Genomic DNA, 17918 nt, shown 5'->3' with positions numbered 1-17918 from the left:
CCTGCGGCGGCTCTCCCCCGCACAGCGCCGTAGCCCCATCCCACCCCCGAACCCTAACTCCCTCCACTCTTCCCCCAGCCTCCGAGCCTCCCAGCGCTCTCATCCAGCGGCGGCGGCGCGGGAGCCACGCGGGCTACTCCGGTGACTCTACTGCGCCGTCCGTGGCCCAGCTGCTCGTGCTTCCTCCCCTTCCCCCTCTCTCTGGCTGCTCGCGCCACAGTAGCCGCGCAACCTCGTGTTCGCGCGTCATCACCGACGCCTCGAGCTCTTGCTTCCCCGTGGCTCGCTGAATCCCCTTCATCCCCTTCTCTTCTCGTGGGATCCAACGTCGAGCGTCGCCATCGCCTCCCGCAGTCCCGCATCGGCCGCCGCGAGAACGAGCGCGCTGGCCCCAAGCTCCGCCCCGACGCCAGATCCGGCCACGAGCTCTGCCCCGACACCATGATCTCCGGCTGCTCACTCACGCTTCCTCCCCTTCCCCCTCTCTCCGGCTGCTCGTTCGAGGAGGCGTTCACAACCGCCTCACACCTCTCTCAGCCGGATCCGGCGTCGAGCGTCGCCACCGCCTCCCACCTCTCTCCGCCAGCGCTGCCCCTTCGCCACCCGTGCCCCACCTAGAGGCGACGACGACGCCTCCGTTCCCCTCTCGTCGGGCTGCTGGGCCGGCACGGCCTGCTAAGACGCTCGGGCTTTTCAGGCCGGTCCGGCCCGAAAAATGTCCCGACAGGCCGTGCCTAGGCCGTTGGCCAGGCCCGGCGCCTGGTTTGGCCCGGCACGGGAGGCACGCATGTCGTGCCAGCCCAACATCCTCCGAGCCGTGCCTGGCCCGTGCTCGGGCCATGCCGAGCCGGGCCGGCCCGATGGCCAAGTATAGTAATAGATATGCATATGTGAACGTTATTTCATATATGCTTTTTTTAACATTATTGTTTTGCTATATAGGATTTTTTCAGAAACGGGGTCGGTGGGTTTTTATTACGGAACGGCGACGTTGTTTTTTTTGTTACGGTGGCTTTTTTTTGTGCCGTATATGTTTTTATTTCGAAAACTTTCTTTTTGTCGGGGAAAGCCTTTTTTGACAGGGGCAAGGTGGACGTTTGTTTTTTTAGGTGGGGTGGGGGGGGGGAGTTTTTTTATTTCGGAAACTTTTTTTTGTCAGGGGAAACATTTTTTTTTGCTGTGGGCAAACATTTTTTTTTGCCGTGCGGGGCGGACGTTTGTTTTTGCCGGGGGAAACGCTTTATTTTTTGCCGGGGTGTTTTTTCCCGAGGCGAAACGGTTTTTTTTTGCTGGGGCGAGGGCGCAGACGATCTCCTTCGGTATTTTTTAGGTGGTAGTAGAAAACAACTAAAAACTTCAAAGATTGGCATCGTCTCTATCGTTTGTTTGGATCGAAACTTCGAATACATAGAAAAGTGGCCCACCCGTCAGCATTTTTAATTTTTTTTCTTCTTCCTTTCTTCCCCGTCGTCTCTTGTCCGCACACAACCCACGCGGCGAGGCTGGGACGGAGCCCCGCACGCTCGCGACCTCCCGCGCCGCCGCCGCAGCCCGCGGCCCCTCACATCACCGCCGCTCGCCCGCGGCACCATGCGCCGCCGCCGTCTGCACGCCACAGTCGCCCGGACTCCTCTTCTTCTGGCCCAAAATCACGTGCGCGCCTGCTTATCACCCTGGGACCATCCTATCCTTGAAACCAAACACTACCTAACACATCTCCGAGGAAGATTTAACTTTTTACCATTATAACAAATGGCACCTCCTCAAATAGCACTTTAACGGATGCTAATACATTTTCGCCAGCACAGAGAGAAAACAACTAAAAATTTACCACTTTTGCTTGCGTGGCACACCAGCTCCTCATGCCAGCGTGGATTCGAGTCAGCAGGGCATGTGAAATGTCCCTCTTGCCCTTTTCCTCTCCACCCACGCAGTTGGCATTTTCGCCCCGTGCTCCTGGCGGCCACGGCAACTCACGCGCCCAGCGTTGGCCACGCTGGTAGCCCCAGGCACATGCAGCACGGCACCTCATGCCCGGCGGCGGCGGTGCTCCGGCCAAGCGGTGGCGCGTTGTGGCCTGCGCCCTGGCCCGGCGACGGTGCGCGCGCTCGCACCATGCCTCAGCAGCTCATAGCCCAGAATGCGGCAGCTCGTGCCCAGCGACGACGGCGCTCCAGCCAGGCGGCGGTGCCCGCGTCCTGGCCCAACGACGGCGACGACACCCTCACCTGGCACGACGCCTGCAACAGCCAGCTCTCCGGGCGGGTGCCCGACGCCATGCGCGCCACGTTCGGCCTTGCCTCCTTCGCCGACAACGCTAGCCTCCGGAGGTTGGCGAGGTCTGCGAGACTGCGACCAAGCGCCAGAGCGCGTACTCGTGCACGTAGAAGGAGCCTTGAGTGACGCGCACGCCGTGAACGGGCCCAGGGTGCGTGGCCACGCAGCACACGAGCGCGCGCACTACGGGGACGTCGGAGGTCCCGCCGGCGCCGTAAATCAACCTGCTGTGGGCGTACATGGCCCGGCCGTCCACGACCGCCAGCCCGCGCACGGCGCAAGCATCGGTGGCCGCGGACACACGCAGCAGCAGCCGCGCCACCATGGCGACGCCCGTCCGCACACAGCTCCATGCCCAGCTCGGTCACCCTCCTGATGCCGACCACGAGCGAGGGCGAGGGCGAGGACGGCGGCGCATCGAGCTCCAGCTCGATGGCCTCGTGCGTGGCGTCAGCTTCCCCGACCAACACACGGTTCCAGCCCAGCGGGCATGCGTGCAGCCGCTCCAGCATCGCCGCGCCGATAGCCTCCGTTACGGAATCCAGCAACCGGCATCTGCGTGCGCGCGGCGTGGGAGCTCCTCGTCGTTCATCAGCTTCGTCGTCCACGGCTTCATCGTTAGCGTCCAGCTCGCTGCAGACCTCGACGGCCTCGTCGCGGCAGCTGCTGTCCGAGGCCACCGACGGCAACCACGCAGCCACTGGTTCCTGTTCGAGATGCACACGTCGAGCACTGCGGCCGACGACGCCATCTAGGGCATGGACCTGCTCGGGTACGCTGCTCGTACAAAGGTGTGCTGGGTCAGCGGGTGCTTCAGCTCCGACATCCTCAAGGCCACGGAGGTTGCTGTGACTAACAGCGTGGACGTGCTCTCCCTCTTCCTTGGCGGCGACAGGACGGAGTATTCGTCGAGGGACGAAAGGAGGGGTAGGAGTGACATTTCATGCGCATTGCCGACTCATATGCGTGCCACGAGTAAATATGGTATTTTCGTATGACTTTTCTCTATGCACGGTTAAAAATGTACCGACATGCGTTAAAGTATTATTTGAGAATGTATCATTATTTATAATAATAAAAAGTTAAATCTCCCCATCTCCGAGTAGAACAAGAAGCCGTACCCGCATGCTCTTCTTCGCCCCATTAAATTACAGAGAGAGACCCTTTCATAAAAAAAAGTACAGAGAGAAACAACGGCGAAAAAATGGTCGATGCCGGCGACGACACACCGGCCGGAGCGCCGCCGCGAGCTCACGAGGAGCAGCAAGCGGGAACTCCGGCGTACGGTTCGGTCGTCCTCGGCGGCACCTTCGACCGCCTCCACGACGGCCACCGCCGCCTTCTCAAGGTGCTGCCAAAGATTAAAAAAAAAGGCACATCATTTTTGTTCCTCCTGAGTCCCTGACAGTTGGGATTGAATCTTGCTTTCTTCGGGGTATCGGGGAATTGGTGGGCGGCAGGCCTCCGCGGATTTGGCGAGGGACAGGATCGTGGTGGGCGTCTGCACGGGACCTATGCTCGCCAAGAAGGAGGCAGGCATCTCGGCTTTGCCCAAAGATTGAGCTTTTTTCCTCTGAACATTATGCCGTCAATTACTGGACCTTGTGATGATTCACGGTTGGACCTTGTGATGATTCACGGTCGGTTTCTTGATTCTATTGGTGCAGTATGCGGAGCTGATTGAGCCCGTCGAGAAGCGCATAAAGGGCGTGGAGGATTACATTAAGGTTGTGGTCTGATTATGTTTACCCTGTTTTCTTGTTCTGTGCGATTTCTGCTGCTAAGGAATTAGAAGGATTTGGGGATGGGTGCCAGGCCTGTTTTATATATGCAGAGGAGAAGGTGCATAAGCATCAAGTTGTAGTTGTTTTGATACGGAAATTCGTCAGTTTTGCTGATGAAATAGAAGTAGGTTATTACTGTTATGTGGCTAGAGATTTGTTCCAATTTATCTGTCTAAGAAAAGTTGTTAAGCATGGTGTACTTTGGATGGAGTTTCTGGAATGGAAATTAGCCCCGTGTTTTCAATTTTGGAGATACATGGCTTTGAATGTGTAGGGGTTATCAGTCCCATATCTCCAGTTTTGTATGTTCTTGCATGGTTCTGCATTGGGTAATAGGGGGAAGGAACTACAAAGAATAATATGTCTATGTGTTTGTGTATCTGTGTTTTGTCTACCATTTCATGTGTTGACAATAATCCGTGATTGGTCTGTTGTCATATGCAGTGTATAAAGCCAGAACTGATAGTACAAGTGGAGCCTATTGAGGATCCTTATGGCCCATCCATCACTGATGAAAAGTTGGATGCCATTATTGTCAGGTATCAACAATAGCGCCATCCCCCTTTTCAAGCATTTAGCTGTTCATAACTATTCCATTTGTTCTTCATGTGCATATGAGTATATGACCTTACCAAAATGTAGAAAGTCAATACTCTACCCATGTCAAAACCATTCTAATGGTATCTTAAGTATCTCATAATATTGGACTTTGAAATATGTGGTCTCCTAATATGTAAACAGTCCATGTTCATTTTTAAGCTTCTCTTTCTACTGGACATCATTTGACATAGAAATGCTGCTTATATTCAGTAAGGAGACATTAAATGGTGGACTTGCTGTAAATAGAAAAAGAGAAGAGAAAGGGCTCCCACTGTTGAAGGTTTATTTGTGCTTGCTTCTATATTTCATTCAATTGATTTTATTCTACTACTTGGTGTACTATGCAACTGATTCAAATGTGGATGACCTAAATTTCAGGTTGAGGTTGTTGATCTCCTTTCTGGTGGTGTGGAGGGGGAAAAATTGAGCTCTTCTGCTTTAAGGAAACTTGAGGCAGAGCAAGCTCAACAAAGTGAAACAAAAACTGCTAGCCTTGAAGTTTCTTAGGGACGAAAAAGGAATACTTGAATCTGGTTAGCTGAATGCACAAATACGGGGGTGATCTGTCCAAGCTCGTGAACAAAATTGTGATTAGAGCTGATGGTTTGGTTGCCTGTCTGGAGGAATAATCTTTGAACACTGGCCCATGGCCCTGTAACAGTATCGTTCTAACCTTATAAAATCAACCTGGCAACATAGACTCTCCCCTACTAACCAAATTTACAGATTTTGTATTGGCAATGCCATCTGAATGTAAAAAGGAAATCTCCTTGGGTTTGTATAAATGTCTACAATAGTGGCAAAGCTACAAATAAACATGGTTCTCCTTCACAAGAACTCATGCAATATAGCTTGTCATTATAGTCTTGGTCCTCTTGGCACATTTGTATATGCGCATTGGTTGAACAGAGACTTTGGGTTCTCCATGAATTTAGAATCAGGAAACCGAACATAACCTGTAAGGGTACAGAATTTTTTTTTGTTAGGTGATTAAGATTATGAAAATTCAAACCATGCCCTATAACCCTGTTGTTTTGAATAATTGGTGAATATAGCCTAGTGTACTAATCTCTTACTAAATCTAGAAAATCATCCTCTCTGGAGATAAGCAGTATGTTCCTAGCGACCATTGAATTTTGAACTTATGTTCAAAAAAAAATTTTTGAACAACTGAAAATATGGATAATCCAAATGATGTTGAAATTTATTTTAGTAAGAATTGTCTAAAGAATATATACAAATTAAAAGCCATATGGACCTTAAGAGACAATGAAAGAGTATGACCTTAAGACTTAAGAGAAAGAAAGAGATAGTGTTTCCAATGACCTACATAAAGAAAGAAAGAGATAGTATTTGGATATTCAAAAAAAAAAAAAAGATGTGGTATTTGGATGGGATCTGCAAAATCAATGCAAGATAACAAGTGGCTAATTCCCCATATATACATCAATGTGGCCTGATGGATTTAGTAGTTTAGTACTATTAGAGTCGTGAAGTACTGGTACCATCAAAGTATTTTGTCGCAGCACGCAAGAAATCTCACATGATACAGAGAGATGCTTGTTAACATGGCTGCTGCTAGGTCTCAAGTTTCTGTGGTCTGAAATTGGGTCATTGAGAGCTACTGTGATCAAGGCCAGGAGTTTCTCACCTCACAAGTGCACTGATATGTGACTTCTATATATTTCCTTGCAGATTTCTGTAGGAGTTTTCTTAACTCGTGTCCGATTAGTTAGTTTTTTTTTGTTATGTCAAATTATGGTTGCATCCTTATCTTGCTCTATTTGATTTGAGTTTGCATTCAGAGATCAAGAAATGGCTTCTTCCCCGACATTTAGAAACCATTGGGTTAGGGTTCCTGGGGCCCCCCAAAGTTGGTTTGAATACTTTGAGAAAATAGTTGCAGTGTGAGATCGGGTGCCTAGGTTCATACAGCACAGAAAGAAGGCCTTCTGGTTCTACAGTATAGTGTTTATAATATTTCCATTGATAAATAACTGATTGTGAGGGATTGAAAGTAAAATTGGTCTATCTTTTCTCGTGCAGTTGCTGGCAATGTCCTCTGTTCGGTTTGGTTATAAACAAGCAGCACAAGACATTTTTTTGGCTAAGGGGGGAAATCATCATTCATTCTCCAAATAGGCGATGACTGCCCATTGTCTGTCAGAGACCTGCTTCTGAAATAATGATATATTTTTACTGACAATAGTATTTTTCCACGGGAAAACCTAATGCTTTCCTATCCAAAAATAGAGTACAATTTAACAGAGATAGATATATAAAATTTTCTCTTGGTAATATGTGGATGCTATTCCCCAAGGAGGAAGAAGAATACAGGGAGTGGTTCCACATATCAGGGTTTGACGACGTCAGGCTCCAGAGGATCGGACTACCCAAGTGGTGTCCGACGGCAACTGACAGCCATCAAGAGAGAATTCGGTGGTTCCACATTGCAGGTACTTGGTGCTCGTCTCTAGTTCAGAGCTCAGGCCATGGCGTTCGATCTCAGGCGCTTCTTCATTTAAAACATTAAATAACTATATCAATGCAAAGTGCTCAAGCAATACATAAAACATTATGGATACAAAAATACCAAATAAAGAGTATCGAATAACCAAAAGATCTTACATGTCTTCACATTCCACTCCATTTTAGCTGCCATCCTCAATTCTGCATAAAAACATTAAAAAAATTATAGTTCTTCAAAAAATAAGATAACATTATGAATTAAAATGAACAGATACAATACGTACCATTCATTCCTCGGGCCCTCCTAGGGCAAATTTATTATACGGTTACTTAAGTCTTGAAAGCGCTTTAGAATTTTTTCATCTTCAACTGATGCAAATAAATCCTGTTGAATACTTATCATGCTACTATTCAACCAATCATCATTTACTTTATTTCTCTGTTCAGTCCTTATGATAGTCAATGCAAGTTCAATGAGATGAGACACCAAAGGAAAATGTGTATATCTATCAGTTTGAACCATCTTCTCAGCAAGGTTTCCAAGATCAATACAAGTTGAGAAATCATTATCATTTCTAACTTCATCAATGAATATAGGAAGTTCATCCAAAAGCCTCAAGCAGTCATAATCTGATAAGTCATCGACATAAATCTTAGCAAGCTCAATTAACTTATCTACCTCAAAGTTGGCGAACGAATCCCCCGGATCAAGACAAGCAACACGTCTCAATAGTTGAGTTGATCTTTCAGGAAATCGATTGTTTAACTCACAGACAATCTGATCAATCACAACATTGAAAATTCCATGAGGAAAATGATGGTGGTAACTCACCAATTTGGCACTGTGAAACCTCGAACGACCTCTAATTGGTGTTTGATCTTCCATATTAGGAATGTCTATGTTCACTTTGAGGCAAAAGCTTTTTACCTCTTCAAAAAGAGAATCCCAACCATTTTCCCTCATGTCATTCAAATTCTACATTGCAGATCCAATTAATCCTATTGCATGAACAATGTTCTGATTTTCTCTTTGCAAACATTGTGACAATTCTTCAATCTTGTCCAATACTCTGATCATAAGTTGTAATATAAACACAAATTCAAAAGACTCCATTTTTACTATCAATCCAGATGCTATAGTTTTCTTTTTCTCATCAATTCCATCACTACTAATATTCTCTAGCACCTCTAGTACAGAGTACCACATCAATAAAAGGCGTGTCTGTTTTGTGATGTGTACCCCACCTTGTATCACCAGGCTTAGCAAGACTAGTTTCTTGTTTTTTTCCTCTCCCAGCAAAAATAGCACCACTATCTAGTTGCTCTACAAGCCTCTCATGATGATCTTGAAGAAGCTGATCTTTTCTCTTACAAGAAGCACTAACAGTATTGACAATCGAAGTGACATGATTGAAGAAATCAAAAGCTGAACCACAACAATTGCCTACAGATTCTACCACCAATTGCAATTGATGAGCAAAACAATGGATGTAAAAAGCATATGGGTTTTCATTCAATACCAATCTTTGCAATCCATGAAACTGTCCTCTTATGTTGGAGGCTCCATCATATCCTTGTCCCCTAATTCTGGAAATAGATAGACGATATCTTGTAAGCATATCATCCAATGCTACCTTTAGTGAAGGTGTTGTAGTGTTAGGAACATACTGAATCACAAATCAGATTGCCTTCATCAATGACAAACCTACAAGAGAAAAGGGAAACAACAACAACAACAACAAAGCCTTTAAGTCCCAAACAAGTTGGGGTAGGCTAGAGTTGAAACCCAACAGAAGCAATCAAGGTTCAGGCACGTGAATAGCTGTCTTCCAAGCACTCCTATCTAAGGCTAAGTCTTTAGGTATATTCCATCCTTTCAAGTCTCCTTTTATTGCCTCTACCCAAGTCAACTTCGGTCTTCCTCTGCCTCTCTTCACGTTACTATCCTGACTTAGGATTCCACTACGCACCGGTGCATCTAGAGGTCTCCGTTGCACATGTCCAAACCATCTCAACCGGTGTTGGACAAGCTTTTCTTCAATTGGCGCTACCCCTAATCTCTCACGTATATCATCGTTCCGAACTCGATCAACAATTTAAGAGGTGATATATATGGTTAATTCAAAACAGAAAAGGAAAAAAATGAAATAGACAAATTAAGAGGTGATATATACCACACGGCCACAACCATTTGTTCCTCGATAGACACATCACGAGGCTCATCAACAAGCACTGCAAAATTACGATCTCCTATTTCATTTTTAATTACCTCACTTGTCTCCTCTGCACAAGCTCTAACTAAATCTTTCTGAACTATTGGGCAACTCATTTGATTATTCCCAGGAGCATTTTCACCAGTCACAAGTGCAGCTTTAGAATCCTTCTTTCTGTACCATTCAAGCATCTCTAGAAAGTTCCCTTTATTTCTTGATGTTTTAGACTCATCATCTCTACGAAAGACGAGAACTTGCAAAAGGACAAATCTAGAAATACCTAACATGATAGTTAAACGAGCTTTATATGCCTCTTCATCTGCCGCACTTGTCACAGTCCACACATGCTGTACACTTTTCCTCTGATTATTGAAATGAAGGGCGCCCTTTCTTGCATTACTACGAAAACAATCAATTGCTTGAGCGTGCTCCTTGAAAGCATCATTTGTATTCTTCCAATTCTTAAACCCTACTTTGGTGAATGTACCATTACCAACATTACTGGTTTTTTGTGGCTTACATAGATAGCAATAAAAACAATAAGCTGCATCCTTGTGAATATTGTACTGTAACCAATCAAATTGACCAAGCCATGATTCAACAAAGCCTCTTGTTTGACTTTTACCCTGTGGAACCTTATGACCAAATGGTTTGCATGGACCCATTTGTAGATATGCTGTTTTAGCATCATCCCTATTATCATGATGGAACTCATCAGTTGGCTTTACAAGTCCTAGATCAGCGACTCGATTCTCTTTAGTTCCAGCACTACTCTTCGACACATCTTTCTTACTAAAATGTCTTTCCATTGTATCCCCCTATGTCCTACGATATGAAACATTGCAAATTGCAATGCGATTATTAGGAACTAACATTGACATTCACTGAGTATTCAAAAATCAAAAGTGAAACGCGGCATTGTTCTCACCTTGAGCTCTGACTCTGAGCCTGGGCACCTGGCTACAGAAGAGAACAGCAGAAGGACTGAAGTACAGAACTACTGAAGCCTGAAGGATAGAAGGAGCGTGGAGCGCTCAGCACTGGAGGTCTGGAGCTGGAGCTGGAGCTGGGCAGCCGGGGCGGGCTGCAGGCTGCCCACTGCCGGCTGCAGAAGAACAGAAGGGGCGGCCGAGAGCCGGTGGGACGGCCGCGGCCCTCCAGCCTCCGGGTAGGGCTGCAGGCTGCAGCCTGCACAAGGGGCGGCCACCGGCCAGCTGGGGCGTCGGCCGTCGGGCGTGGACGCGGGTCCCACAACGGCGACGAGTCGCAGCTGGGGCGTGGCCGCGCGGATGCGCTGTCCCGTTCTCGCCATCACCGTCTCTAGTCTCGCCGAGGGCCCGAGCAGCGCCGAGCCGACGCGGAGTAGCGAGCGCGGAGCGCCGAGCGGGAGGCTGCCGCCGGCAAGGAGTTGGGCTAGGGCTCTGTTGGGCTGTCTGGGCTGGCCGTGGGGGACGGCTATGCTTGGGCTGGCCGTTGGGGTTCCATGGGCTGCTGAAGAGCTGTTGCTAGGAAATTTGGGCTGCGCCCTGGGCTAATTGAACCATACACACTAATTCAAAAGCCTTTCCTCAAAGGGGGAAAAAAAAGGACAAAGTCCACATTACCTCCTCAACTTTCACGAAAGTCCACTTTTTCTCCCTGAATTCCAAAACCAGACAAAACACCCTCAACTTTTAAAACCGTTCATCTTACCTCCCTGACCCGGTTATAAACGGTTTTGAAGGCAGTTTTGTCTTTTTTATTTATTTCGGCTGAATCTTTGAAAAATCATAGTAAATCACAGAAAAATCATAAAATAGAAAATTCAATTTTGTTAGACTCCACATGAGTAGATTTACACAGTGAATATATAATATGGTATGCTTTAGTACAAAGTTTTTGTTGTAGCTTTAGATCTATGCTTTTCTATAATTAAATGGAATAATTCATAGCTGCAGTTTCTATGGTCCAATTGTGGTGAAAATTTTATGGTGGGATAATTATTGTATGATTAAACTATAGTAAAAATTTCATACTCATTGGATCATGTATAACTTAGTTATAGATTTTATTTGGGTTTATGCTTGTTAAATATAAATAAATCTATAGCTAAGCTATACATGATCCAATGAGTATAAAATTTTTACTACAATTCAATCATACAATAATTAGCCCACCATAAAAATTTTATCACAATTGGACCATAGAAACTGCAGCTATAAATTATTCCAATTAATTATAGAAAAACATAGATCTAAAGCCACAGCTAAAACTTTATACTAAAGCATACCATATTATATGTTCACTGTGTAGATCTACTCATGTGGAGTCCAAACAAATTGAATTTTCTATTTTATGATTTTTTATGATTTAATATGATTTTTCAAAGATTCTGCCGAAATAAATAAAAAGAAAAAAGACAAAATCGACTTCAAAACTGCTTATAACAGGGTCAATGAGGTAAGACGAACGGTTTTAAAAGTTGAGGGAGGTGTTTTTCCTGGTTTTGGAGTTCAGGGAGGAAAAATAGACTTTCATGAAAGTTTAAGAAAGGTAATATGGACTTTTTTCAAAAAAAGAAAAAGAAAAAAAACACTTCAAAAGCCTCTTCACTCGCGGAACCAGACTTTACAAGCTCCATCAGACCATCACAACAACGAACAATTCTGGCGTTCTAAATGACTGAGTTTTTTTTAAGGTCAATAGGGGGAGAGGATCCCCACCTGAGATTTCATTTCTATTGATTGATCTAGGCCAAAAGAGGCCCATCGGTTACAAACAAGGTGTTCATGAAGTAGATTACATCACCTGCATCAACATTTCTTTGACTAAGGGGGGAAATCATCTTTCATTCTCTGTCAGACCTGCTGCTGCTGGAATTGGCACATTTTTACTGGCATTAATATTTGTCCTCGGGATAACTTAATGCATTCATATCAAAAAAAAAAAGTAGAATGTAACACCAATAGATATATAAATAAATTATGTTTCCCTATCCCTAAGTTGAATGTCATAGATACTCATTTACAATTTGCAAATACTAATATGGTGTCACGTATTATCCAGCAGAGAGTATTGTGTTTGTGTTGCCGGTTTGATTGGCCCAGTTTACCCAACCTTTTATCGTCCCAATTCTTCGCTGATGTGGATGCTGTTCCCCAAGGAGGAAGAATACAGAAAGCGGTTCCACGGAGCAGGGTTCGACGACGTCAGGCTCCAGAATGATCGGACGACCCAAACGGTGTCCGACGGCAACTGACAGGCGACAAGAGAGCATTCGGTGATTCCCCATTGCAGGTACCTGTTGTTGCTCTTCTGTAGTTCAGGCCCCCAAAGGCTTGCTTGCCTCTGTAAACGAGGAAGGCCAAGATGCATACGCAGTCCTCAGGATCGCTGAGTGGTCGTTGAAATGGTGGTAAAATATCCAGATTATGGCACTAACTCCCTAAGATTTGTGTAATTGTGTTATGTAGGCTCCGGTTGGAGCATTATAATCTTTACAGAAATTTCTTGGGATACAGTTCAATCCCCGACAAGGATGCAAGATTATGACTTTAACCAACTGGAACATACAGTAGCCTGTTAAGAGGAACAGCACACCATATAGAGATCCGACAGAACTAACGGCAGCACCGCAGCAGCCTACGTAAACCACATGTCTGCAGTACCAAATGGCGAAATGTGCATATCGGAAAGCATGACAAGATAACATGGCATGACATGCAGGTTGGAACTGTCACATTTCAGCGTCACTGACAGTGTACAAGACTCGAGCAAAACAAAAGTTCCTACTGACCAGACCACGACTTCCCGAATTTACAAGACTTTGAGCAAAAGAAAACTTCCTACTGACCAGACCACGACTTCCTACTGAGCAAAAGATCAATTATCTAACTAGCAGCCAAGAACACAAGCTGCAATTCCCAGTGCAGAATGTAACACTGACAACCAAGCACACCCACTCGTGCTTTGGACCACACACAGTTTGAAAACACCCCACTAACAACACTCCCTGCAAGTTGTCGATGAGCCGTTGCCGCCTTGTGAACTGCCAGTCCACACACCATTTAAGTTGCTACCTTGCTTCGATATATACAAAATCCACTTCGCTTTAGCCCAAATGCCCCCTACTGTGGCCCTTTTGCCTGAATATGCTGCACCATCTTGTGCGCATGATCAGGCACCTGTGTTTCAGTCTGTTTCTGAGCCGCCAAGTGCCGAGGTAGCATCATCAGTAGTTGCCGCAGAAATGCTGGACTGCTCAGACAACTCAGAAACGTCCTCATCTTCACCGAGTTCCAAAAGTTCCTGCTTTATTTGATCCAAAACCGCCATCGCTGCTTCAAAAGCCTGATCACTCCTGGAACCAGACTTTACAAACTTGATCCCAGCAATGAACAACTCCGACGTTCTAAACGACTTTGAGTTTTCTGCAGCCCTATCATTCTCAATCAGATGAACAGGCACAGTATCCCTAGCATCCATCGTCCAGCGTTTCACAATATTCCCAGCTGGTATCTCCTGCATTCCCAAGTGTATCATCACCTGCATCAACATAAATGTCACTTCTCTTACATCTGAAACTTGGAACCATTGCATTTAAGAAAGAATTTCATAACAGTCTGAAACACAGCAGAAACTCTACCTTGACAGCATGGCAGCAAGGCATCCCCATGTGCTCCCACAACCCGCACTCACAAACAACTGCACCATCTTCAGCTCTAATGATAACCTCAAATTCCACTTGAGACCAGCTCTCCTGCCTGTCACTCCTAATGTGCCTTGCCAAATATGCCTTCCCTTTCTCCTTCTCATGCACCACATAAGAACCAGACTGGGAAATTATTCCTTCAAACTTTTCAAACATAGCCCTTGAATAGATCTTTGCAGCATGCTCCAAAATTGGAAGTCCTGTGCTCATAAATCTGGGTCTCTGCAGGACAGAGAAATTCAAATCAGGATGTGACTTGCCAATTATAAAAGTATGACAGACAGCAAGATGTGTTTCAGGACCTATTACCTTCCTGCTCCTATTCTCCTCAGAGTTTTCCTTTGAGTTGAGATCAGATTGGAGCTTGTTGTAGTGTCGCACAAACATATTGATAGATCTATTCAGTGGTACATAACCCTTAAACATGTTTTGTGCACTCTCATTTCTTTGGGTACTAGTCTGCTTGGCACAAAACTTTTTTTTCAAGTAGGGATTGGCCCATTTATGTCTACAATCATAAATCTGTGAAAGGAATGCATTGTCATGCAAGTTGTACTTATCAAGAAGATGTTGCCAACCACACTCAAACTCTCTCACAGTCAACATGCTATCAGTGATCTTCTGGAAGTCATCCTTAAATCCACTCTTCTTCAAACAAATTGGCCCAAGGAATTCATTTTCATTGTTCAGCACATGCATCTTGCACCATCTGTGAATCGTTTCTGGTAACTCCTCCTGGATTGCCACCTCCATTTCATGGCACCGGTCTACATTTAGCACAATCCACAGATTTAATATCGATAGAAAAATTGTGATAGCAGTAAACTATGAACTGAGGGCATAATCAAGTTTGGAAATAAAACATGTACCTGTGAGAATAGTACTTGGAGCTTTACCACCCATTAATATAACAAACTCACGGAACAGCCATTTGAAACTTTCCACTGTCTTGCGTCGCATCAGCGCTCCTCCTAGTATGATACTTTGATGGTGGTTATTAACACCAACAAACAAGCCAAAAGGTAAGCCATACAGGTTAGTCCTATACGTTGTATCAAATGTTATAGTATCACCGAAATGTGCATATTGCATTCTGCTGCGTCCATTTGTCCATAACACTGTATTAAACTGGTCCTCAATGTCATCCAAATCAATACGGAACATGAAGCTTGGGTCATCCCTCCTCAACGAACCAAAGTCATCAAACAACTCGATTGTCTTGTCGGAGTCAATGTCTGATAGATCCGATGATATATTCTTACACAATGACTTCAAATCCCCCTTCACGAACTTATAATTCTCCATGCCCCAAAAGTATTCATAAATGCTTTGGCACTTCTTACTGAGATCAACTTTATCATCCCTAAGACGGCGGACTAGATTCTTAGTGTAGGGCTTGAGATGGTTGTGAGAAGGCCAACAGAAATCTTCACTGCATATCCCAGAGAGGGGGTGATTGTGATCACCTCGAAATTCCTGAACGTACCAACAATTGCCATCGGACCTGTGTAGCCGGATCATAGCCTTGCAATCAGTTTGTGCAGAGGCAGTGTTGGACAGCTCTGGTTTGCCCTAAAACACACGGCCAATTTTCACAGTTAAGCCACATTGCATATCCTGGAATTGAAATACTGAATTGCACAGAGTTACAAACACAAAAAGGCAGAACATCGCCTCACCTCGCAGCTGCAGACTATGTCTTGACTCACAACACTTTTACCCACAGTCATATTGCACCGTATTCCAAAACCCAGCTCCCAGGAATGCAAGTTGTAAAACTCATATGCCTCAGCTCGGGAGTCAAAAGACATGCCAACTGATGGACTAATAACAACGATGGACATCCTGTCGACATAATCTTTCAACGATTGCTCATAAGCACTAACACCGCCACGTTTTGGAGCCCTTTCAGGTGGAACAGAACCCCGGAGAAACCTACCAGATACAAAATGCAAGGCAACATTCAGTTGAGCAAAATTGCAAAATCCCTGAAAATAAATCCTAACGAGCCAATAGCAAGTCAACAACACGGGGATATATCTACCAAATTGGATCAACAACCAGCCGTCGTATTCGTATGTCCCAAATTCGTCGACCAGACCCCAATCCCTAATCACAAATGGGTAGGAAGAGCACAGGGTTCTGACCTCCTCGCCCCGCCGCCGCCTGGGTCGCCGCCGACCACGGCTCGTCCGCCCGCCGGGCCTCCCTCCCGCGCCGCCTCCGTGCCCGCGCTTCCGCTCCCCCGGAGTTGAACGCCCGGCGGGCGGCGCAAGGCCACGCCTCGGCCACGGCTGCGACGCTCGACCCTGCCACGAAACGCATTTCCAATCACTCAGGGTCAAGCATTGGGCCGCGGCTTCACGAGACCACGGTAGAGCAGGAAGCCGCCGCACGTACCTCTCCCCGTGGCCGCCGCAGCCGCCGCCCGCGCCCGGAGAGCCCGCCATCTCCGCCGCCGCCTCCGTTTCCCGCTCCAAGCGCAGTCTCCCGACTCGCGAGTTGTGTAGCGGGATGGGATGCCTGTCTGCCTTGCCTTGGTCCGTTCCGTTTGAAATAGTGGACGGTGCCACGTTCTACCGTAACTGCAAGTCTGGCCCATTTCCCACCGTAACCGCGGACGAAAGTTCAGGCCCACTAGTGTCGTGCGTGCGTCTCGGCCAGTCGGCCCACTCAGTCCACTCGCGAATGCTAACCGCCCGGAGATGGCGCGCCACCGAAATTACATTACATACAGTCTAAAAAAAGGAATTACATTACATATACCACTCAAAAGAGCGGCGGTAGCTCGTACAAAAGGACAACTTGACACAAAATGACCTCTAAAAAAAATACATTGAAGATCAAACCAGTCATCTTCATCCTTTTGTCGTCCATTGGCTGTCGAAGATCGCTATGAAGAGGTAGCAAAGGAACACCCTCGCCATGAAGAGGTAGCAAAATCCACTCGTCACTGACAATGAGATCAAGAAAGAACAGAATATTAGAGATGATAGACCTTGCAAAAGAACAAACCGAAAGAAGAGGTCGAAATCGCCATGAAGAGAGCCAACTGACTGCTGCCACCAAGAACTGAAGGGAACCAACATATCTGATAGACCAAATTCTCACTGGTCCTTTATCAATGCCGAATCAAACGCGTCGACAAGATAGAGAGAGGCAGGAGAGATCCCATTCCATTGTGTCATTGTCGTCGCCACCTCGTCGATGATATCAGAAACTAAACTCTAGAAGAATAAATAACAACAAAAACAACTAAAAACTACGGAGAGATCGGGTCCCCACTCCTCTTGCTACCTGCGAGGCCGCCGAATGGGAGAGAGGTGGGGGACCAAGGCGTTCCTGGGAAAGGCGGCGACGGTAGTTTTTTCTGGTGTCGCAAGCGAGCGGAGGGTGCATCGCCAAGACAAATGGTAATTATAGGCATGCTTGGTTGACATCCAAAAATTATCATATCAAAGATTTGCAAGCCAAAAATTAGGCAAAAACATTGTCATAGATTTGGCAAGACAAATATAAGAGTTTGGCAAGTTTTGGTAGTAAACCAAATCCTAGCCAAAATAATTGGCATGACAAATTTTAAAAGCGAACCAATCAGACCCTCCATTACATACTAGACTTCACCAGCTACTGATGATCGACCACAAAGCCTTTTTCTTTACTGCCAAAAACAACATCGGCGACAGAGGACTTTCCCGCATTTCACGATAAAACAAACAAACAAAAAAGTTGATCCGGTGCGCTAGGCTAAGTCCAAGAAAATCAAAGAAGCAAACTCCAGTGCGCTAACACTGCCGGCCCCGCAGATGGGCCAGGCCATCTTGCAACAGTTACATCACACTGCGCCAAGGCCACTCAAAAAAAAATCAGGAATTACATCGCATT

General features: G+C 46.0%; 3 protein-coding genes across 11 annotated transcripts; 1 reads left to right on the top strand and 2 right to left on the bottom strand.

The window, feature by feature from the left end:
• The first annotated feature begins 3403 nt into the window (after positions 1-3403).
• Positions 3404-5528, top strand: LOC136550985 (phosphopantetheine adenylyltransferase 1-like). The gene is made up of 6 exons (XM_066542575.1): positions 3404-3625; positions 3738-3809; positions 3945-4004; positions 4506-4600; positions 4872-4941; positions 5040-5528. The coding sequence occupies exons 1-6, from the start codon at positions 3482-3484 to the stop codon at positions 5166-5168; spliced, it is 570 nt and encodes a 189-aa protein (XP_066398672.1). The 5' UTR covers positions 3404-3481; the 3' UTR covers positions 5169-5528.
• Positions 5529-6349: 821 nt separating this feature from the next.
• Positions 6350-10733, bottom strand: LOC136550984 (uncharacterized). Of its 9 annotated transcripts, XM_066542573.1 has the most exons (6): positions 10272-10733; positions 8799-10168; positions 8651-8717; positions 7810-7908; positions 7290-7515; positions 6351-7176 (listed from the first exon to the last, which is right to left on the bottom strand). In XM_066542573.1, the coding sequence occupies exon 2, from the start codon at positions 10150-10152 to the stop codon at positions 9247-9249; it is 906 nt and encodes a 301-aa protein (XP_066398670.1). In that variant the 5' UTR covers positions 10153-10168; positions 10272-10733; the 3' UTR covers positions 6351-7176; positions 7290-7515; positions 7810-7908; positions 8651-8717; positions 8799-9246. The 9 variants fall into 9 exon arrangements, with proteins under 9 accessions (XP_066398663.1, XP_066398667.1, XP_066398666.1 ...); XM_066542566.1 differs by having other exon boundaries at positions 6350-7176; positions 7290-7331; positions 7415-8717; XM_066542570.1 differs by having other exon boundaries at positions 6350-7173; positions 7290-7331; positions 7415-8717.
• A 2310-nt stretch (positions 10734-13043) lies between these two features.
• Positions 13044-16725, bottom strand: LOC136550983 (protein FAR1-RELATED SEQUENCE 9-like). Its single transcript, XM_066542564.1, has 7 exons — positions 16434-16725; positions 16181-16342; positions 15713-15968; positions 14903-15605; positions 14343-14800; positions 13968-14255; positions 13044-13867 (listed from the first exon to the last, which is right to left on the bottom strand). The coding sequence occupies exons 1-7, from the start codon at positions 16481-16483 to the stop codon at positions 13514-13516; spliced, it is 2271 nt and encodes a 756-aa protein (XP_066398661.1). The 5' UTR covers positions 16484-16725; the 3' UTR covers positions 13044-13513.
• Between the last annotated feature and the right edge of the window lie 1193 nt (positions 16726-17918).

The sequence above is a fragment of the Miscanthus floridulus genome, chromosome 4 (assembly GCF_019320115.1).
Source record: "Miscanthus floridulus cultivar M001 chromosome 4, ASM1932011v1, whole genome shotgun sequence".
NCBI lineage: Eukaryota > Viridiplantae > Streptophyta > Magnoliopsida > Poales > Poaceae > Miscanthus > Miscanthus floridulus.
Note: the sequence above shows the minus strand (reverse complement) of the source record. Positions and strands in the feature narration are given on the sequence as shown.

Coding starts and splice junctions, on each gene's coding strand:
- LOC136550985 (XM_066542575.1), top strand. CDS start 3,482: ATGGTCGATGCCGGCGACGACACACCGGCCGGAGCGCCGCCGCGAGCT. Junction 3,626..3,737: donor GCCACCGCCGCCTTCTCAAG/GTGCTGCCAAAG, acceptor GGTGGGCGGCAG/GCCTCCGCGGATTTGGCGAG. Junction 4,601..4,871: donor TTGGATGCCATTATTGTCAG/GTATCAACAATA, acceptor GCTTATATTCAG/TAAGGAGACATTAAATGGTG.
- LOC136550984 (XM_066542565.1), bottom strand. CDS start 10,152: ATGGAAAGACATTTTAGTAAGAAAGATGTGTCGAAGAGTAGTGCTGGA.
- LOC136550983 (XM_066542564.1), bottom strand. CDS start 16,483: ATGGCGGGCTCTCCGGGCGCGGGCGGCGGCTGCGGCGGCCACGGGGAG. Junction 14,801..14,902: donor TCCAAGTACTATTCTCACAG/GTACATGTTTTA, acceptor TGCTAAATGTAG/ACCGGTGCCATGAAATGGAG. Junction 13,868..13,967: donor CTTGCTGCCATGCTGTCAAG/GTAGAGTTTCTG, acceptor ATGTTGATGCAG/GTGATGATACACTTGGGAAT.